This window comes from Solea solea, chromosome 3, assembly GCF_958295425.1.
Source record: "Solea solea chromosome 3, fSolSol10.1, whole genome shotgun sequence".
NCBI classification, from domain to species: Eukaryota; Metazoa; Chordata; class Actinopteri; order Pleuronectiformes; family Soleidae; genus Solea; species Solea solea.
This window is the reverse complement of record NC_081136.1, coordinates 27,182,965-27,201,769: the sequence shown is the minus strand read 5'-3', so window position 1 is coordinate 27,201,769 and position 18,805 is coordinate 27,182,965. Positions and strand designations below refer to the sequence as shown.

General features: G+C 42.2%; 2 protein-coding genes across 2 annotated transcripts in view; both read right to left on the bottom strand.

Annotated features, from left to right (window-relative positions):
* The window catches only part of LOC131456445 (transcription factor SOX-5-like), a 58,994-nt gene extending 40,414 nt beyond the window's left edge, over positions 1–18,580 (bottom strand). The window contains exons 1-2 of the mRNA XM_058624790.1: positions 18,575–18,580; positions 10,577–10,799 (exon numbers count right to left, since the gene is read on the bottom strand). Of these exons, the coding sequence (XP_058480773.1) occupies positions 10,577–10,799; positions 18,575–18,577 (226 nt within the window). The 5' untranslated portion in view covers positions 18,578–18,580. The remainder of the gene's footprint in view (positions 1–10,576; positions 10,800–18,574) is intronic.
* A 2-nt stretch (positions 18,581–18,582) lies between these two features.
* Positions 18,583–18,805, bottom strand: part of LOC131456444 (transcription factor Sox-5-like) — a gene marked incomplete at its 3' end in the record, with an annotated part of 9,271 nt that continues 9,048 nt past the window's right edge. Inside the window, exon 2 of the mRNA XM_058624788.1 lies at positions 18,583–18,769. Coding sequence (XP_058480771.1) covers positions 18,583–18,769 — 187 coding nt within the window. The remainder of the gene's footprint in view (positions 18,770–18,805) is intronic.

Below are 18,805 nucleotides of genomic sequence, written 5' to 3'. Positions count from 1 at the left end.
AGAAACCATCATCATCATCATCATGTTGCCTTAGAAATGGAGACTTTCTAGAACAGTAAACACACTTGTGGACCAAGGTAATATAAACAAAAGGCTTATTCATTGAGTACAGAAACAAATGTTTTAGTGTGTGTTAAATGTGTTTCCTAATAAGACTTTATGAGGAGAAACCAAGGTATTTTTTCAAATGTTCTTTCATTGATAGAAGTAGGTGATTATTGTCAAAATGAAGGAAAATAAAGCTGTTCTGTTTTTGTGACTTCAAAGCTCATGAACATTTTGAACAAAAAAGACATGATCTTGATCTTTCCATGGGTTAAAAGGGCAGGGTCTTATTTCACAGTTTAAATTAAAAACGTGCACACAGCAATGACAGTTAATTTCAAAACGTGTCAAAGTTTATGCATTTTTCTGTTTTCAAATATTTTGAAATCAGAGATATGAAAAAAAATATTGACTTATTCATCTATCCTCACAAGCAACTATTTATTACACTTAATTCAACCCGAGAAATAATCCTCTACAGTTTATTACTGGAGAACACTTTCTGAATGTCAACTGCTCTTAACTGGAAAAAGGTTATTCAAGTTATTTAATATTGCACTATTGAAATATTTAAAAATCAACACCTACGTTGAGATAACACCGCGCACCTTACCCCAGTGACCTCATATGGTTTAATTCTCAGGGCTACATGAAAAGCAGCTGGCTCAGTATTAATCTCAATAATGAGTAAACTCACCTTTGTATGTTAAGCAGTCGCTGACTAATTTAAACATCTTTAAAAAGGCATGTCATATTTGTAAAAACAATGGGCCTAATTATTCCCATTACATGGTCCCTTCTTAGATGATGGACATTATGGATTGTGTACGTTGAGTCTATGTTTTAATGTTCTCAGCATCATTTCACCGACATCATTTATACAACATTTTTGTTGTTTTGTAAAGGTGTTGGAAACACACACCTGGGTTACAGACATGACTGGCGTATAGCAGCTGATTTGCTTTGTATTGCAATGAGCCAAGAGCCCTTGTGTCTGTGTTTTTTTTTTGTCTTGTTTTTGTCCGTGTCTGTGTGCGTGTGTATGTGTCTATATGTAGGTGACAGCTCCAGCCCCAAACTGACTGGCATCTGGCGGTGGCAGTTGTTTTAACAGCTGAGCTGACAGCATTAATCCGAAAGCACCCAAATCAAAAGGAGACAACACCTGTTCACTGCTCCTGAGCCCAGCTGAGAAGAGACAGAGGGAAGAGAGGGAGGAGGGAGAGCGAAATATGAATGGAGACAGGGAGTGAAAGATATGGAGAGGGAATGATTAGAAGCAGGTGGAGAGGGTAACATGAACAAAGGGTGGTGGGAGGAGAAGAATGGTGAGAAGGTGGTGGAGAAGAGTAATAGAAGTGAGGCTTGCGGAAGGGATGAGGGGAGCGAAGAGAGACGAGAGGGAAGGATGAAGTAGGAGAAAAGGAGGGAACGGGGAGAGGGATAAGAGCAGGCATGCTGCCAGGCAACACACACGGCACTTTTTCCCCTGAGCGAAGTGAAAAGGGGCAGTGGGCCAAACGAGAAGGGAGGGGTGAAAATAGAGGGATAGGAGGGGAGATGTGAATGGATGGATCCCATGGAGATGGCTGGAGGGAGGAAGGATGGGGGAGAGCAAGCAGAGAGAGCAGTACAGTGATCCTAGGAGCATCTGAGCTTCAGCGTGAGTGGCTGATGATGGCTGCTCAGTTCACAAAAGCAGCAGTGAAGGAAAAGAATGCAGCGGGAGCAGAGGGTGGGCGTGGACAGTGGCGCTCGAGATGCTTGTCTCCCAACATCTGGCTCAAATAAGGCTGGGCCATGCTGAGGGCTCGGGGTCGTGACCCCTGAGGCTGACAACACAGACACCATCACTTCATTTGCGGGACCTACCCTCTGACCAGCCAGGCAGAGGTTAATTAATATAGAGCCTGTGGCTTCAAAGACTGACACACTGCCTTGCTGAGGGACTGACTTCCCGGCTGACCGAATGGAGGCCTGGGTGACTATGCTCTGCAACATTGGCTTCCTTACTATGTGAGTTGCTGACATGTTGAAAGAGAGTCACTGAGTATGATAACATGTAATTACTGTGTACTATATATATAATCTATATATATATATATATATAAACATGCTTATTGGACTGAACACAAGAAAACTTTAAAAATGTAATATTTTGAAATAAATCAATTGTAGAAAGACACATAGTGCTCGGCATGAACATAACTAGCCACCAGCTTAAGTTGTGATGTAATAGGTCATACAGAAAATGCCCAATACTAACACGTTTAGGGACATATCACCCGCCATCTAGCGTTCAATAAATCAATAATAAATCTTGTATTATCGGATCAGGACAATAGTCAATTAAATGGCAAATTTGAGCTACATAAATAACTTAAGTGTGCATGGAAAGGTATTGGATAGACACCAGTATATAAAGCTCTGGACGTCACATGACTCAGTTCACTTTAAATCAATGGCGATCGATCAATATATTGTCAAACTAGACAGACTGAATGTGTATGATCCTTATAATGCCCCCCTGCGTCGGAGAGGACCAGACCTGCAGTACCCTGACATCATCAACTTCCTGATTGACTTCATCTTACTCCAGAGAGTCACTGGAAGTTTACAAGAGCCTGGAGGGAAACAAATGGAAGCAATCTGGCTTTGTGACAAACATTCAACTCTGGAGTGTCCCAGCTATATATAGCTAAATATAGCATTGTTGTCACTGGAAGGGTAAATGTCGCGTAAGCATAACGTAGGCATTAGCAACAAGTGTAATGTAAATAATTGTTGAGTTAATATTGTGTCAGACTGAATCCATTATTTACTGAGAGTTAACCAAGAAATCCGTTGCTCATGGGCTCCCATCACTCTGTCTCCCTCTGCTCGCTGTGAGCACGTCTTATAGCAGTGATTCACCTCCACTGTCTCTCTGGATCTGTGGGGATCCGGTAAAATTCTCTGCCGTTAGCCTGTCTCACAATGTTTGGCATCCCGGGGCAAAATATCTATCCACCATCTTCACTTTTATGATAAGAACAGCCAGCGAGGAGGACAATTTGCATGACATATTGCCTGGTTTATGCGTCTATAGAGGTGAACAGCGTGGTATCCTGCCAGGTTGTGTGACGTCACGGTCAGGTCATCAAGTGTGGAGCAAAACTCTGTACTCAGAATCATGTTTTTTTTTTTATATATATGTTGTATTTTAGCTCAGGCAGTTAAAGCCCCTTTACATCCATGTCAGGTCTTAAACCCTGCGCTGGATGTAGCTGACATGGCTGATGGGAGACTACAGCTTCACATGTGTGTTACAGCTGAGATGTAAAATTACACTAAGCAGATTGTGCCACTTTGTACACGAGCCTATGTGGATTAAACCGTGAAAACTGGGGTGTAGTTTCTGTGTATAGTAACATGCAGTATGTGGCAAACCCAGAATGGTGTGCACAAGCATGATAAATACTGAATATATTGTAAACACATAATTATGTAGCATTAACATAATCCTCAGTCTCTATATTAAAACCTAAAGTTAACTTTAACGCTGCCTCAATCACGAGAGTCATGAAAGTGCACACACATGCATATTTATATACGTACAAACATCTACATTTCTTCTGAGCAAAACACAAATGAAAAAACCCTGAATTACAGTGTTTTCAAAGACACATCTTAGACACAGGTCAAAAGACATTTTTGAACCTGCAGAATTAAGTGCTACCAATTATGTCACCCTACAAAGAAAAGGCATGAAAAAATTCATTCAATTCATAAATGCATAACTCATGTGAATCTTCCGCCTATTTCACTTTTTAGTTGTAGTAAATGTACATGTGAAGAGCAGTTTGTAAAGTGTTACAGAAAGAGATACCTACAATGGAAAAAAATAATAATAAATCAGGCAAGTACAGGTACAAAATGCAACATCCACTTAATTGAAAAAGAACTGGTAGTACAGTATGTCAGAAAACTACTCGGGGCTGTTGGAAGTCATCAGCTAACTTGAATTTTATTGTCTCAAATAGGTTTGAGGTTACAGCCATCTTGCCTTAGAAAACTGAGTTCCAAGCAGCAATTCTTCTCAGCGCTTATCTTTGCTTAAGTGCCTCATTGAAAAGTTTTAAGATTTTCCCGTTGCATTTCATATCCTTTAGATAAAGTAATTGAGGGGCAAATGAAAGTCGGTGCACTTAACACAAAACTCATTAATCTTGCAGCCATTTTTGCAGCATAAAAACATTCCACTGTCTCTCCATGGGAATGGGAGAAAAGACCCAGAAAGCAAAGTAGAAGAAAAGGAAGGAAAAACAACAGGGCGTGCAAATGAAGTGAGTTTATGAGAAAGCTGAACAGATAAATCATGGATTCCACTGATTTGGTCATGGGATATGCAGTTGAATGAAAGTGAATGTGTGGACGGCAAAACACTGGGTCTTGTCTAATATTTGGGAGTCTGTGACACAAGGCCTTTGTATGAGACAGTGGGACTCGCACAAATACACACTATAACACAAAGAGAGTCCAAAACATAATCTGTTCAAAAGGTGCAAATGAAACCAAAGTAATGCACAAATAAATTATTACTGTGAAGAAATACACACTTCTAAATACATCCTACCCAAGACTTCATGGGACATCATCGCACAAAATACACACAAAGCACAATGTAATGGGTCAAAAATAGCTAAGCTATATGGAAGCAGTGGCTGATTCATGAACCTCAGCTTTTGTCCTTAACTTAATGCCACACCAGGAGGCCTATAACACACACAAACGCACGCACGCACGCACACACACACACACCACCAGGACAACCACAGGGCCCTCTCTCTTCTCTCTACTCTGTAAACCCCTTTATGCTCATGTATTGGACAAAAGCTGGGGCACTGCTTCTCCATGCAAACACACACACACACACACATACCTATTCATCTCCTTAATATCGCTCATCTGGACGGAGAAGAATGGTAAAAAGAAGTTTCATCCCCACCAATTGTCTGGTGGAAGGCTGGAGAGAGAATGCCACGTTGAAAAGCAGACGCAAAACAATTCAATAAGAAAAGTGACTTGAATGCGTCTTTCATTGAACCAACAATGGCCCGCAACACAATATGCCTCAGGTTCGCCCCCTGACGTTGCCTGTTTCTCATGCCACATAATGCATAAAGAAAACAAAAACAATATAAAATAAAATGAAATGACTTGTATGTAAGCCATGCCCACAATGACTTTTCTACAACAAATAATAAGTTTACTGGCACGATGAGACTTGGGTAACTGGAGAAATGGTACATAAAAAAGGAACTGGTGTTCATAAAGGAACTTTTATTTGTGCAAAAGAATGCCATTTCACTTTTTAAAGCAAAGAATGTTTCAATTTTTATACAGAAGGTTTTCTTTTTCTCTGCCATATCATGGGATAGAAGGCATTACATGAAAAACACAGCGCAGGGAGTTCAAATCTCCTTAGAAAAGAGTTCAAGGCAGAGTTGGTCTCAGAAGCATTATGTCAACTTGTCTGAAGCAAATGCTGACTATGTAGAAAATTGTGTTTTTTCTTGCTTCCTTGAACTTTTTTTTTTGCCTCTAATGAATTAAAAAAAAAACAAAAAAAACTATTCTCTCTTCCAACCTTCCCTTCTGTTTCATTCCCCAGCTCAAGAAGAATGATCGTGACAAACAATGGCTGTGAGAGTCCTGCTGCACTTCATGTTAATTTATACAACTAACTAATTACCGACAAGGGTGGAAATCACATAAAGACGTTCCCTCGCTCCCACGCTAAGGCTGTGAACCTGCTGCTGTATATACGTGTGTGTGTGTGTGTGTCTGGGGGAGCTGCACATTTGTGTTTCAGTTCACAAATTCCCCTTAGGGATGTGTGCTTAAAAGTTGCAGGTCAATGCGATGATTTTAATGGTTGTATATGCCATTGTAGGTGTTTATATTGTGCAAGCATGTGTGTGTGTGTCTGTATTTGACATAACCCCTTAGAAGACAGCAGCAGAGCAGTAGAAGGATTAGGCAAAGTGAGGACAGGGTGGGGGTTAGACTGATGGAAGGATGAACGAGAGACTGCCTCAATCCCTCTACTTCTCCAGCTTTTTTTCCCCTCCCTTTCTTTCCCTCTCTTTCTTCTTGGCAGAATGTATCCGCCCTTCCCATTGTCACCCATTGGAGTGTATGGAGGCGTGAGGGGGCTCCGGTCACTGTGTGCTTGTGTGGCACAATGGCTTTGCCTAAGTGCTGTCCTATAAAATGCCTCAGTGCTCTCTAAAAGCAAGCCCAGGGTTTGCCTTGAAAATAGATGAAGTGCTGTGTGTGCATGTGTGAGCTTGTGTCTGCGAGTGTGTGTTGTGTGACATCTGTCATTGAGTTGGCATTTTCAGTATGGAAGCCAGTGTCTTGGAGCAATGAGTACGCTCAGCCATAAAAACACCATTCTGGTTGACCTGAAGGTTGCCAGCAAGGCTGTAAACCTGTGTGTTTTGTGCGTGTGTGTGTGTGTTAGCTGAATATGTGTGAGTGTCTTTTTCCCCCGCACGTGTGTCCAGTTCAAGGCCATACAATATAAAGGCAGAGGTCTGACCCCTGAGCTGCACCCACGGTTCAGTAAAACAAGAACATTGCCATTCACTGACCTGAACAATGCAACAAACAGCAGGTGAAACTGCTCATCAAAGCCACTTGACCAGGCTCAGAGCAGAATCATCTGCCTTAAATTATCCTTCAAAGCTATAGCTTCATATCATTATATATATATATATCATTCTGTAGACAAACACGACGGCGGCGTCACTGGCTTTTCCCGTGTGGAAGTCTAGCGTAACACTGCATGCAATGTGATACAGCTTTATCTTTGGCATTGCTGATAGATGAATGCATTTTACGTTGGGCACTGTTAACATTCAACAGATTTTGGCCACGTCAATAGATGCACGCACTCGAGTTTCTGTTCATAACTTGACTTTAACTAAAACAGAGAAAATAATAGAAAATCCCCAGAGGCCACAGAGCCACGGTGACGGGTATCTGTAGCTCTGTAGCAGAGGGTCAACAGACGGGACTAGAGACGGAGCTCAGCTGGCTCTTAATGGGAGCCACTTACAGTCAAAGCGTGAGCATGAGGAGAGGAGAGAAGAGGAGAGGAGAGGAGAGGAGAGGAGAGGAGAGGAGAGGAGAGGAGAGGAGAGGAGAGGAGAGTCCTGGGCAGTGGAGGCACTACTCCAGGGGCTAAGAGGAACATCTGTGCCCCATTTAGTGATGTTTCTCCTTTTATTTCCCAATATTTCCCTTCTCTTTCATTGAAATAACTATCTATCTGCATGTCTTTATTCTCCACAGCTGGGCTGATAGATTACTACTCCTTGCTCTATTACAAAGGGGTCACACAAGGTTAAATGGCAAGTCCAAGGGAACTGTCCGCCAGTGTACTGCACATGCAGTCATCTCTCTTGGGTTTAAGCACCAACTCTCCTCTCGACCCTGTGACCCCCACACTGCTCTGCTCTCTGCTCTCATTATTCTACATAATGACACGCACACACTCTTGAGCACGAGCCGCTCTCCAAGCGACCTCTTGCCTCAGGTCCGGATAACTACATGGACATGCACACAAACACATATATATATGTATACGTTCAAGGCTATGCCATGGCATTTTTATCTGTGCTTTTTCCCCCTCCCTGTTGCTCCTGAAGAATTTATCAAGACAGTGGGTAGGAGTGTTTGATTATGTGTGTGCGTCTGCTCACGTATGTGCTGCTGTGTGAGACTGTGCATCTCCAGGGTAGCAGGTGGCCAGTGGAGTGAGACAGGAGATGAATGGAGAGAGCAGGAGAGCGGTAGAGCCTGGTTGGGCCAGGCCATGGGGGACAACATGGCTAGTCATTTATTAGAGGCCTTCACGCAGGCATGCACGTACACACACACACACCTTATACGCGTTCAGCCAAATGCAATGCTTACCCATGCACGTGTATTCACATTCTGTCACAAATACATATGCAAATACTTACACACAAGTATACAGGGTCCCAAAGGCTTCGACGGCGCACACACACACACAAATACACACACTGACCTAGTATCCACCACTCTCCATTCATCTAATCTAAGTAGAGCAACACTAGCCACAGACACAAAACTACATCTTTCAAACTTAAGTCATACTTGTGTGTGTGTGTGTGTGTGTGAGATGGCTTGCATTCTGGCTGCCTTGTTTTTTGTTTTTTTTCAAGTCAAGCCTCTCTTTTGTTTTGAGATGTTTATCGTTTTCTGACCCATTTTGCGTCTTTGGCCTCTTGTTCACATCCTTCCTGATGTTAATGTTCCTCCACTCTAAATATGCTTGTGTGTGTGTGTGTCATTGATCCGGCTGGAAGCAAGTGTGTAAGAGACAGAAACACAGAGAGGGAGAGAGAGAGAGAGAGAGAGAGAGAGAGAGAGACAGAGAATGAGAGAGCAGTAATATTCCAGGCCTTTCATAATGATTAAAGCCTTCATTAAATTTTCATCCCAACCTGCTGTTTGCTGCTAATGGCCTTTCTGAGCCACACAGCCAAACAATAGGTAGCCGGGCACAGATAAGGGATTTCTATCTTGCGTTCAATACAGCCCCTTGTCTCCCCCCCCAACCCCCCAATCCCCCAATCCCCATCCATGCTCTCTCTTCAGCGTCTTTTCATCTTTTCTCAGCTCCCCTTTTCTTCCTTTCCTGTCTTTTCTGTCTTCCTTTCTCTCCCCTGGCCAGGGTTTGTGTGTGTAAGTGTGTGCGAGTGTGTGTGAGTGAGTGCATGCGTGTATGTGCGTGCTGGGTCTAGAGGCGCTGGGGCCTTTTGTTGGCACGTTTCATTTAAACGTAGGGCAGATAATGCTTGGGGTAGGTTTGGATGCCGCACCACTGTGGCACTCTGCTAATGGGCTCTGTGAAGACGTTGCTTTTTCTCTTTTTCGCTTATTCCTCCTGTCTTTTTCTTCTCCTCATTGTGCTCTCTTTGCACTGACTGGCTCATAAAGATCCATTATTTTTGTTGGTTTTTTTCCATGTGCAGCAGGTTCATGAGGTCCATTTAAGCAGTAAAAAAAACCCCAACCCAAAACAGTGCAGATCAACAAGCTGCCCAGCCTTTTGTCTTCCTTACTTTCATTCTTCTTTCTGTCCTTCTGTATTTCTTTTTGTCAAATGTGCCACAACAGGCTTCTGTATCGACTGGAATAAAAACAATCAGACAGCAAGAGCTGACCAGCAGTCTCTACAGCTTTCAGAAAAGACTTCAAATAATGTTAGCACATCACAGCTTGAAATGTAAGCCTGGGTAAGACAAAGACACACGAGTACGAGTAGATTTGAACATATTTCTATACTATTCTTCCACCTTGTGGGCACAGAGTTGTTTAGGCTGCATACAGTTCACAAAGAGGAAAATAAAGCTGAAAGAGCTAAGAAAGGTATATTTGTACATAATGTATACAACGCTGCTGCCAGTCTACATGTCCTTTTCAAATTAAGGTCTATTCAGTTTGACTACATTAATTATATGTGGTCTTAATATCTTTGGTTGTTTTTAAGTCAGGTCTAACAGAGATCAGATTTCATTTAAGGGGATCAGTTTAAAAATATAGTTGGGCAGATTGGGTTCTGTAGTCAAACCTACACCACAACACCATTACCCAATCGTGGCTTAAGTGCTCTTAAAGGCATCAGAGTGCTACCAGTTTCAGGGACCTGTTGGGATACTGTCACTGACCATGTGTAGCACTCAAAATAATTCTCCACCAATAAAGCACTGAATGAATGGCACCTGTTGGTGATGCCCTTATCAGATTATCACTACCATGTATTTCAAAGTGATTTGAGCTCACATTTATCTGCCCAGCAAAAAAAGAAAAGAAAAAAAGACTTGGCCATGGGCTGATTCTGTATCTTTTCCTAAATCCAACTGTTTGCCCAGGGCTAAATTTGAGCATTAAATGTGGGGGGTGATCAAGCTAATCTATGTGGCCTTGGGCATAAATCTGGTTTTGCTTCCTCAACAATGTTTGAGGTCTTTATCCAAAGACTGAGACGCCGTTTAACAAAGACGAGTGCCAGGTTACGTATAATCCTCAGAAATTAAGATAAAATAAATTATCATGTACGTGTGTCCTCCTTGAAATTAAACATTAATTGAGTTGTTAGAACATTCAAGTTCAATTTCAGACCTTGAACATGCTCAAGTGTACATTACACAAACTTGTACACATGCATGCATATGCATATCTTATTTGTCAGGTGGTAATAATTATGCAAAGCTTGGTGGACAATAGGCCCAAACTGCTATTTGTTTGTGTGCTGGAAAAACAAAGGCTAGCCTCTCATCTGAATGTGTGTGGGTTCATAACAGACAGACAGAGAGAGGGAGAGCCATAGAGAAAACAAGACAGAAAGAAAGAAGAAGAGAATGTGATAAAAAAGCAACACAGAGCCAGAGAGATGGCAGGGAGTTGCAGATCACACATCTGGCCTGCACAAGCATCCTCTTTCATCACTGACCTTCTGGCTCATTCTTGATCAGCTCCTCCATCTTGCGTTGTTTCAGTGTGTCCACCACATCTGCCAGGCTGCCCTTGCGTCTCTCGGGGGTGCCCAAAGTGCCTGTGGCCAAGCCCCCGTCACTGCAGGGCCGTCCCCCGCCTCCACCGTCCTCTTTGCCTGGTGAGGTAGAATTGTGTTGGGCGTAAGGACTCAGAGAGTTGCCCTTAATGCCGTCCTGGTCCTGAGGGGAGGAGAGGAGAGGCAAGGTGAAGAAAGTTTAATGACAAAAATCAGAAAAAGTTAAGACTAAGTGGGGGAGGAGCTGGCATACACCCACTCATTATCTCCATCCTCCCTTTATTCTCCCCTTCCCTTAACTCAATGCAAATAACTTTCATCGCTAGCCAGTTTTCTCAAGTTTCTCAAGTTTACTTCTCCCTTTTTTCCTATCACATTCCCTGGAATCTGCATTTGACTGACTTGGAGGTACTTGACAGAACAAACACATCAAACAACAGCAAAGGACTCCGCACACTCTTAGAGTCAGGCTATCTCTACATTACAAAGTCTTTGACAGCTCGCCTCTGAAGGACGTCCAACGCCGCTGAACCCAAGTTGCAGTTGTGTGCAATTTTTGTCCTAGGATTCGTAACAATTAATGCTTTAGATGAAACTGCATAAAAAAAACGAGAATTACGAAAAAAAAATAGATCCCTTTCCAAGGAACAAAGCTTTGGAGCAGAGTCAAAACATTTTCACAAACATCTGAAAGGAAAACACGGGAAAATCACAATGACTAAAAATCAGTCTAGCAACAAAATAGAACATACATTTTTTTGCTTTTGCCCAGCTGTCATGATGAATAACTAGCCTAATTTATTATGGACTATAAACAATCAGATGTTTAACTTTTTGGGCTTGGGCCTAAACTCTACAGCGTTATGTACTACATGTATGAGAGCAGTTTGTGACTAGTTGTAAAAAGAAAATAAGTTTTGTTTGGGTAACCTTTATTAGTGGAAAAACATTTGATTTCAAATTCAAATTTTTTACCTATTAAAAGGGAGGAGGAGTAGTTCTTCTTGTTTAGTTATTTTTTATTGATACAATTTCTGTCTTTGAGTTAAGTTGCGTCGGGTCTTTAGTTAAAATGTCAGAAGACAGAGGACAGAATACAAACAGAACGACAAAGAATAAAACATGTCAGGAATTGAGCGTAAGTAACTTTGAGCATCTTAAGTCTTTGACTCAATAAAACCGACTCAGCTGAATTTAGAGTGAAGCTGTGAGCGAAGGCAGGCTGAGCTCTGTCTGAGCACCCACATCATCTCTTTGTCCACATACATGTTTGATGAGCACCAAGAACAGTACATATGCTCTGAATGCATTGACAGACATACAAATATGTATGGCATCACTTATCCAAGCATATGCGTTGAAGTGTGCGTGCGTGCGTTGCCATTTAATTACAGAAATAAGTGAGTCAGTAAGTCAATCAGCCAACCAGTCTGTTAATTCAGCCCTTTGCAGACACGAGGGTCAATGGTCCACAGGGTTAATCTTTGGCTAATCTGGCTACAGTATGAAACACACCACCTGGGACAGCACCGCACATATACAGTACCTCTGTCAGTCTGTGTGGGCGTGTGTGTGTGAAACTGTGTGTGTGAGTTTGCTTCTGAGTGAGACAGGAAGACTGTGGCACATTCCATTTGAATGAATGACATTATAGCGTATTAAGGGTGAGGAAGGTCTTCTAATCATTAACTCAAAGGCTGATGGTGGAGGTGGAACTTGGATCACAGTTCATAGTGAAGTCATTTAGAGCCCAGATAACTTCAGTTGCTTTTATTTTCTATTCAGTAGGTCGAGCTTTTTCTTCATCAAAGTGATCACTTCAGCTGAAAACCCCTCGAAACAAGGTCTCAAATCATTCCTCTGTGCTTAACTGACAGAATAAAGTCACACAGAGGCTTTTAATATTGACAATGCTTTCATTGTCAGGTAGAAGACCATGATCACTTGGCGTTTTCTGCACTTCACTGACTTTCTCTCTTCTCAGGTTTGTGTATTTCCACACTCGCCCGGAGATGTTGGCTCGCTCAATAATTCACAAATTCTCTTCTTGCACTTCTCTTGCACATGCATTGTAATAGAGGGACAGAGTGTGACAGTGATGACACAGCAGTAGTGGGTGAATATTTACTGCATGATAGGGCAATGAGTCTTCGGTCAGTTGATGTTGAGACTGCAAACTCACCAGCTGAGGGCTGTGTGGCACTAGAACAGTGTCTCAGGACTTCACTTTTCTCCTCTTGCTAACCTGTCTTACTTTCTCCTTTTACCCTCTCCTGTTCTTAATATTAGGGAAATTCAGACTTCAAATGAGCAGCTTTATGATTAGAAGTTGCATCAGCTCTGGCACAACATGCATATGTACCCAGTTACAGAGAAAGAAAAAGGGAGAAAGAGAGACGGAGTGTAAGCAGGTAGAACTCGAAGACAGACAGACATAAAAAAAAAGGAGAAGGAGAGAGACAGGGGCAATGTAATTAGAGGAAAGAAGTGAGAGCGAGTTGACGGAGAGATACAGAAATAAAGAGAGAGAGAGAGGAAGGCAGGCATCTGGAAGGCAGCGGTCACACCTGTCACATCCCATTTATCTAATCCAGCGCCTACTTAAAACAACCACACTCTTTCTTTTGAGAAAGATGTCGCGCAAACAAAACAAACAGAACAAGAATATGGGAGGAAGATGGAGAGGGGAGGAGGGGAGGCTGGTGGAGTTGGGGGGGTGGGGAGGTTTCGGATCTTTCTTCTCTGTCAAACAGCTGCCAGGGAGATGTCATCACATCGCATCCAACAATGAAGGTCATTTCCCAATCAAAGGGAATTAGCAGGGAGCCGTGGCTTCTTCAAAGACCTGGTACATTAGGGCCCATGACATTATTTATGTGTGAAGTCACACAGACAGCCTTATCCCAAAGGCAACTTAAATGGGTTATGATTATTATTCCCCCCTCGATCAACGTCCCAACATGTAATCCATGTGCCTTGCTGGCGACTTGCACAGCAAAGTCCAAGGCAGCAGGATCAAAAAAACAAGACGAAAGACAGGCCTTCAACTGTAAACTGGTGTCACTCAACTGACGTGTGTGCAGAGACATGTTTGGTTGCTCCTGCACTAAAACTGGCTGGAAAACTTTTCTCATCAAAATGCATTTATTCATAAGTACAAACACAAACTCTGAATACTCTGGATCCGTTCATGCCCTCCTCCCTGAGCAGGTCTCTGCCATTTCTGTGCATATATGTGTGCCACTGTGTGTGTACATAGCCTGTAGGTGTGTGTACAAATGTGTGAGTCCCTGCATGCATGTATTTATATGTACTAGATGTGGCAGGCTGGCAGTGTGGGCGGTTCTGCCTTTAGTTTGCAGATGTCAATTCTCTTCCAAATGACTGGAACAAAGTAAAAATTGCGCCTTACTCTCTTTATCCTTTTACTGCCTCTGCAATGGAACCGAATTAAACAACTTTTGTCTTCTTAAGCTCATCTGTGAGGGGATGTTGGTTTAAAAACACTTAACTCTTGCCAGAAAAAGAGAGTGAAAAAAAAAATTCAAAACACAATTTCTTTTCCTACAGCCAGCACAGATGCTGCAGTTCTTTCTTTTTTTATTCCTCCGTCTTCTTCCCTTCCTCCTCCACTATTGCCCAACAGAAGGAAAAAAAAACTCTTTATCCCTCTAGTCCTGCTCTCAGACTGTGCAAGGTGTAAGGGCAAAAAAACAATATTTGACACGCGTGTGTCGTCGTGGATCAAGGCATGGACAAGGTGGCGGTGGGAAGAACAGGGAACAGTTGCTAAGCTAAAATACATACACACAGATACACACCAAAAGGATGACACTGATCACCCCTGCAGGGAAGCAAAGACTTAACTCCACGCCAGTGCTGCCAATCTTCATGACATATACTTAGCACACCTCTAGCGCACTGCCAAATACACAAACACACATGCACATAGACACAAATCCATTTACATGCCATACTAAAACTCAGATTGTGAGTTTTGACTTGAAACTTCTGTTCAGTTATTTAATAATCTAATAATTGCTGCTGCGTCGTTAAAGGGTTCCTAATGTCCTAATCGTCCACTTATTGTCTAGGAATTACAGTCTTTTCCTTTCCTTATCTAAAAACACACAGCTGTATTTTCTGTATTTTAAATATCAGTTTGGTTAAAATGCATGCCAGTAAATTTTACCACACCCTTCTCTGTTGACAGGAAAGCGTGTGTTGATTAATTAGTGCATCACTGGCATGAGAAATTAAGTGTGACCACTGTGTCTCAAGACTGCTCAATGACTGTGTTAAATCTGTCAAATTCATGAGCACATACGCACGCACACACACACACACACAAAGTCACACATACAAATTATACAAAAAGAAGGAAAGAGAAGGCCTGTGGAAAATGAAGACATAATGCCTTTATGCGTTCGTATTGCCTTCACGTGCATCTTGCCTGTTATTGAAATAATTAGTGTTTGTCCTTTAACATGTTCATAAAAGAAGATGGTTGCCTCGGCCTGATGTGAAAACGTTTTTTTCTGTGAGAGGCTGCAAAAACACAAATATGAAACACCTAAACAAATACAATCGAGTAAGAAAGATATTGAGAAACAAAGATTTGAGCATGTAGTGTGGTTTAAACGTTATTATGTTTTGTTTTGTGCGGATGTAGATTTGGTTTCTGTCACATAGTTAAAAATGTATCCTTTAATAACTGCAGGTGCATTGTGGATTGGTTGTGTTGATGGCTGACCTCAACTAAAAAGCTGCTAAAATCTTTCCCATCAGCCATGTGAACTGAGCTGCTCTCAGCCAGTCAAGCTGCACTGCAAGAACTTCGCATTTAGTGAAACACCCTTTTAGCTAAACTACAGTCATTTGCAAACCATTACTCTATGAGCGGCACTATTCCTATACAGAGCACAAAAACAAAAATTTTAAAAATTGAATAATTCAACACATTTCACGCTTTAAAAAAACCTATGTGTGTGAGCATGTGTAGCTGTGCAGCTGCAGCAGACAGGTAAAGCGGCTGGGCCAAAGCTGAGCAGGCAGGCGAGGCGGGCGGGATGAAGAGGTCAGTGTGTAGCTGAGCACTTCTCCGCTGCCGTGTTAATTTACTATGACAAGATAAAGCTGTAATCCCCCCCCCCCCCCCATCCTCTCTCTCCCTTCACTGCCTCACTTCTAAGTCAACCTATCACCAATGAGCCATTTACTTCCCCCTATCACTTCACAACAATTGCCCTGGGAGAGAGAGAGAGAGAGTGAGAGAGAGACCCCCACACCCCACTACCACTGACACCCCCGCCTCGCTGTAAATCTCCTCTCCCCCCTCTCCATCTCTCTTTTTTTTTTTTTTACTTTACTTTAATTCATCCACTCCCCCCACTGACTGTCAGCTGCAAAGGGATTGAAAAACTTAACACACATCTTACAACATGCCAAAGAGGCAGCCGGATAAGCCCAAGCCCATACCACACATATCCTGCTCACGACTTCATCTAATATGCTGCATATGAGTCTCTCCATCCTCGCCCCCAACAAACAAACAAACACACCTATCAGCACTGTTTCCTCTCATCTGTGAACGAACGGACGGACGAGAAAGCAGCCATGTGTCAGTTTGAGGATATTAACATACTTAATGACAGTAATGATTGTGAATGTTTTGTATTTTATATAGTGCAGATTTAAAGGATAAATATATCTAAATGATATCAGAGATAATCTAATCACTGTCCTTAACTCCAACAGATAACCTGTTTGTGTGTGTGTGTGTGTGCTCCCTCATGGCCCCAGGACTTTGGTTTACAGTTGGCACCTGCCACACATGCAGAGTCCATCGTGGGAGGAGCCTGCGGGCTAATCAGTGGGCTAATTACAGAATTAGCTTTCCATTACAGCTCCTAAGCACGGCTTCATTGTTTTATCATCAGTATGGGGGGAAAGGTCGCCAGTCGTTATCAGAGCGCTGCTCTGACAAGGTGTGTATCGAGGTAAGGGTGAAGCACAGACACCGAAACACACACAGAGCAAAAACAGAAAAAAAAATCTTTGAACACACGACTCCAAAAGGTTAAACATATTTTTCCTATGGTGGATAGTCAAATTTATCTTTGGCCAACAATCGAAAAAGAACTAAACCCCTTATACCCCAATACAGTCCTGTTATCATACTGAAATGCTAAGTAAGTCATGCGTGTTTTTAACAGCTATCGATCCAAATAAAGCTGTGTATACACATACACACACAGATCATACAGCAGAGTCTACACTATTATTTACAGTGCATCATAAGGGAGATGCGACTGTACGAACACACGTGCGCACACAAAAGCACTTACAAAAACAGAGCCCCATACATTCAGCATCACGGACAATGTCACACTTCATCCAAACATGAAGTGACTCATTGCAACGGCTCACATTTTGCAGTCACGCAAATGTGCATCAGCTCAAGGCAACGGCTGGTGGAGCGCACATAAAAGCGAAAACATGTGTGCTCCCAAAGAGTAGCCTTGAACCTTCATTTTTTTTTTCTTTCGCCAATACAAAATAATAAAAAAAACAATAACTCGAGCTCTCAGTGCCGAACCGCATTTCACTCACAGAGAGAAAGTCAATTTCTGCGTCTTTAGAAATCTGACTCTTTTCATTTCTATCATGAATCACTAAATAAATGTCTGTATACTTTGTTTCCTCACTGCTGAGATGTGTGCAGGTTTTTGTGTTGAGGACCTTAAAGGTAACAACATAAACAACATACTGATATAAAGGTTTCCAATACACCCAAACATTTATTTTTATTTCTCTGTAAAAGGACTGGATATTTATTAGAAACAGCACAATTCTGATCATGTTTCATGACTGAAATTACATTATGTATCCATTTCAGAAGATGACAAATAAACAGTATGGCCAAAAAACTTAGTACAAGAAATAGGTTGTAATTTTCAGTCACACGGCGCACTTTGATTACAGCACTGATTTTCCCCTTCTGTTAGGCTGAAGGGGTCAGGATTATCCTGAACATAATCTGATCTAGTGTCTGTGGCCTGCAGGGGGGTCACTTTCAATGTGAAAACTCTCAAACACACACACAGGCAAACGACCTCACGGGATACAAAGCCAAAGGCAGGGAGCCAATGGAGGAAGAGAGTTGAAAGCCAAGTAGCCAGTGACCGGGACTGCAGACAAAACTTGAAGATGTCATTGTACTATACACGTTTATGAAGAGCACAGTGTTAAAGAGACCAAAAATGACTGAAGCAACACAAAAAGGTGATATTAATGAATTTTTATACTATTGTTATTATTATCTGCGGTATAATTATTCGACAGGATAATCCCACAGTAAGTTTTAGAACTCGGTTTCCTTTATGCTTTGGGGGATATAATTTGATATTACACGTCTGCAATGGGCTCTGACTTGAGTTCTGAGTTGAGTCTATATACAGTATGTTAACATTTAAGCAACCTGTCACCATTAAATTATGCTGAATTAGACATAAGTGGCTCTTGTTTGCAATATAACTGTGAATCAGATAATCCTGGATTATTGTGACACCGACAACGTTGTAGGGAGTGTTTTGTTTTCAATCTTTTCTAGGTATAGAATTTATGGCAGTATATTATCAGTAAGCATCAGATAAAAAAAAGCTTTTATTACTGAGTTGACCGAGTTATGCAACTTTAAATGACGTGATGAACTTTTTTTTTTATTATATGACCAATCACCCAATGTGAAAACCCAGCTGTATTTTAAAGCAACGCCACAAGCTACAGGAAATGTCCTGAGGAAAACATCATCTCAGCATTGCACATGTTAACATGCATAATCCAGAGTAAGTGCTCAAGAACAGTCACCCAAAGGTAGGTGCCTTCGCCACAGAAACACTGAGCCAGATGGAGCAATAAAGTGGTGGCTGTCCTTACCATGTTGGGGGGCTGTCCAAGATGCGGTTGGGGGGCGAGCGAGGGGACACCTTGCTGCAGTAGGAGGCCAGGGGGAGGTGGATGACACTGCTCAGTCCCTCAGTCTCCTCATCCTCCACTCGCTGTCTGCTGGTTGCCATGGTTACCTCTCCATCTGTCCCCCCATATGGAGAGGCTGGTCGCTTGGAAGACATCCTGGAAAAAAAAGGAGGAGGAGAAGGGAGACAGAAA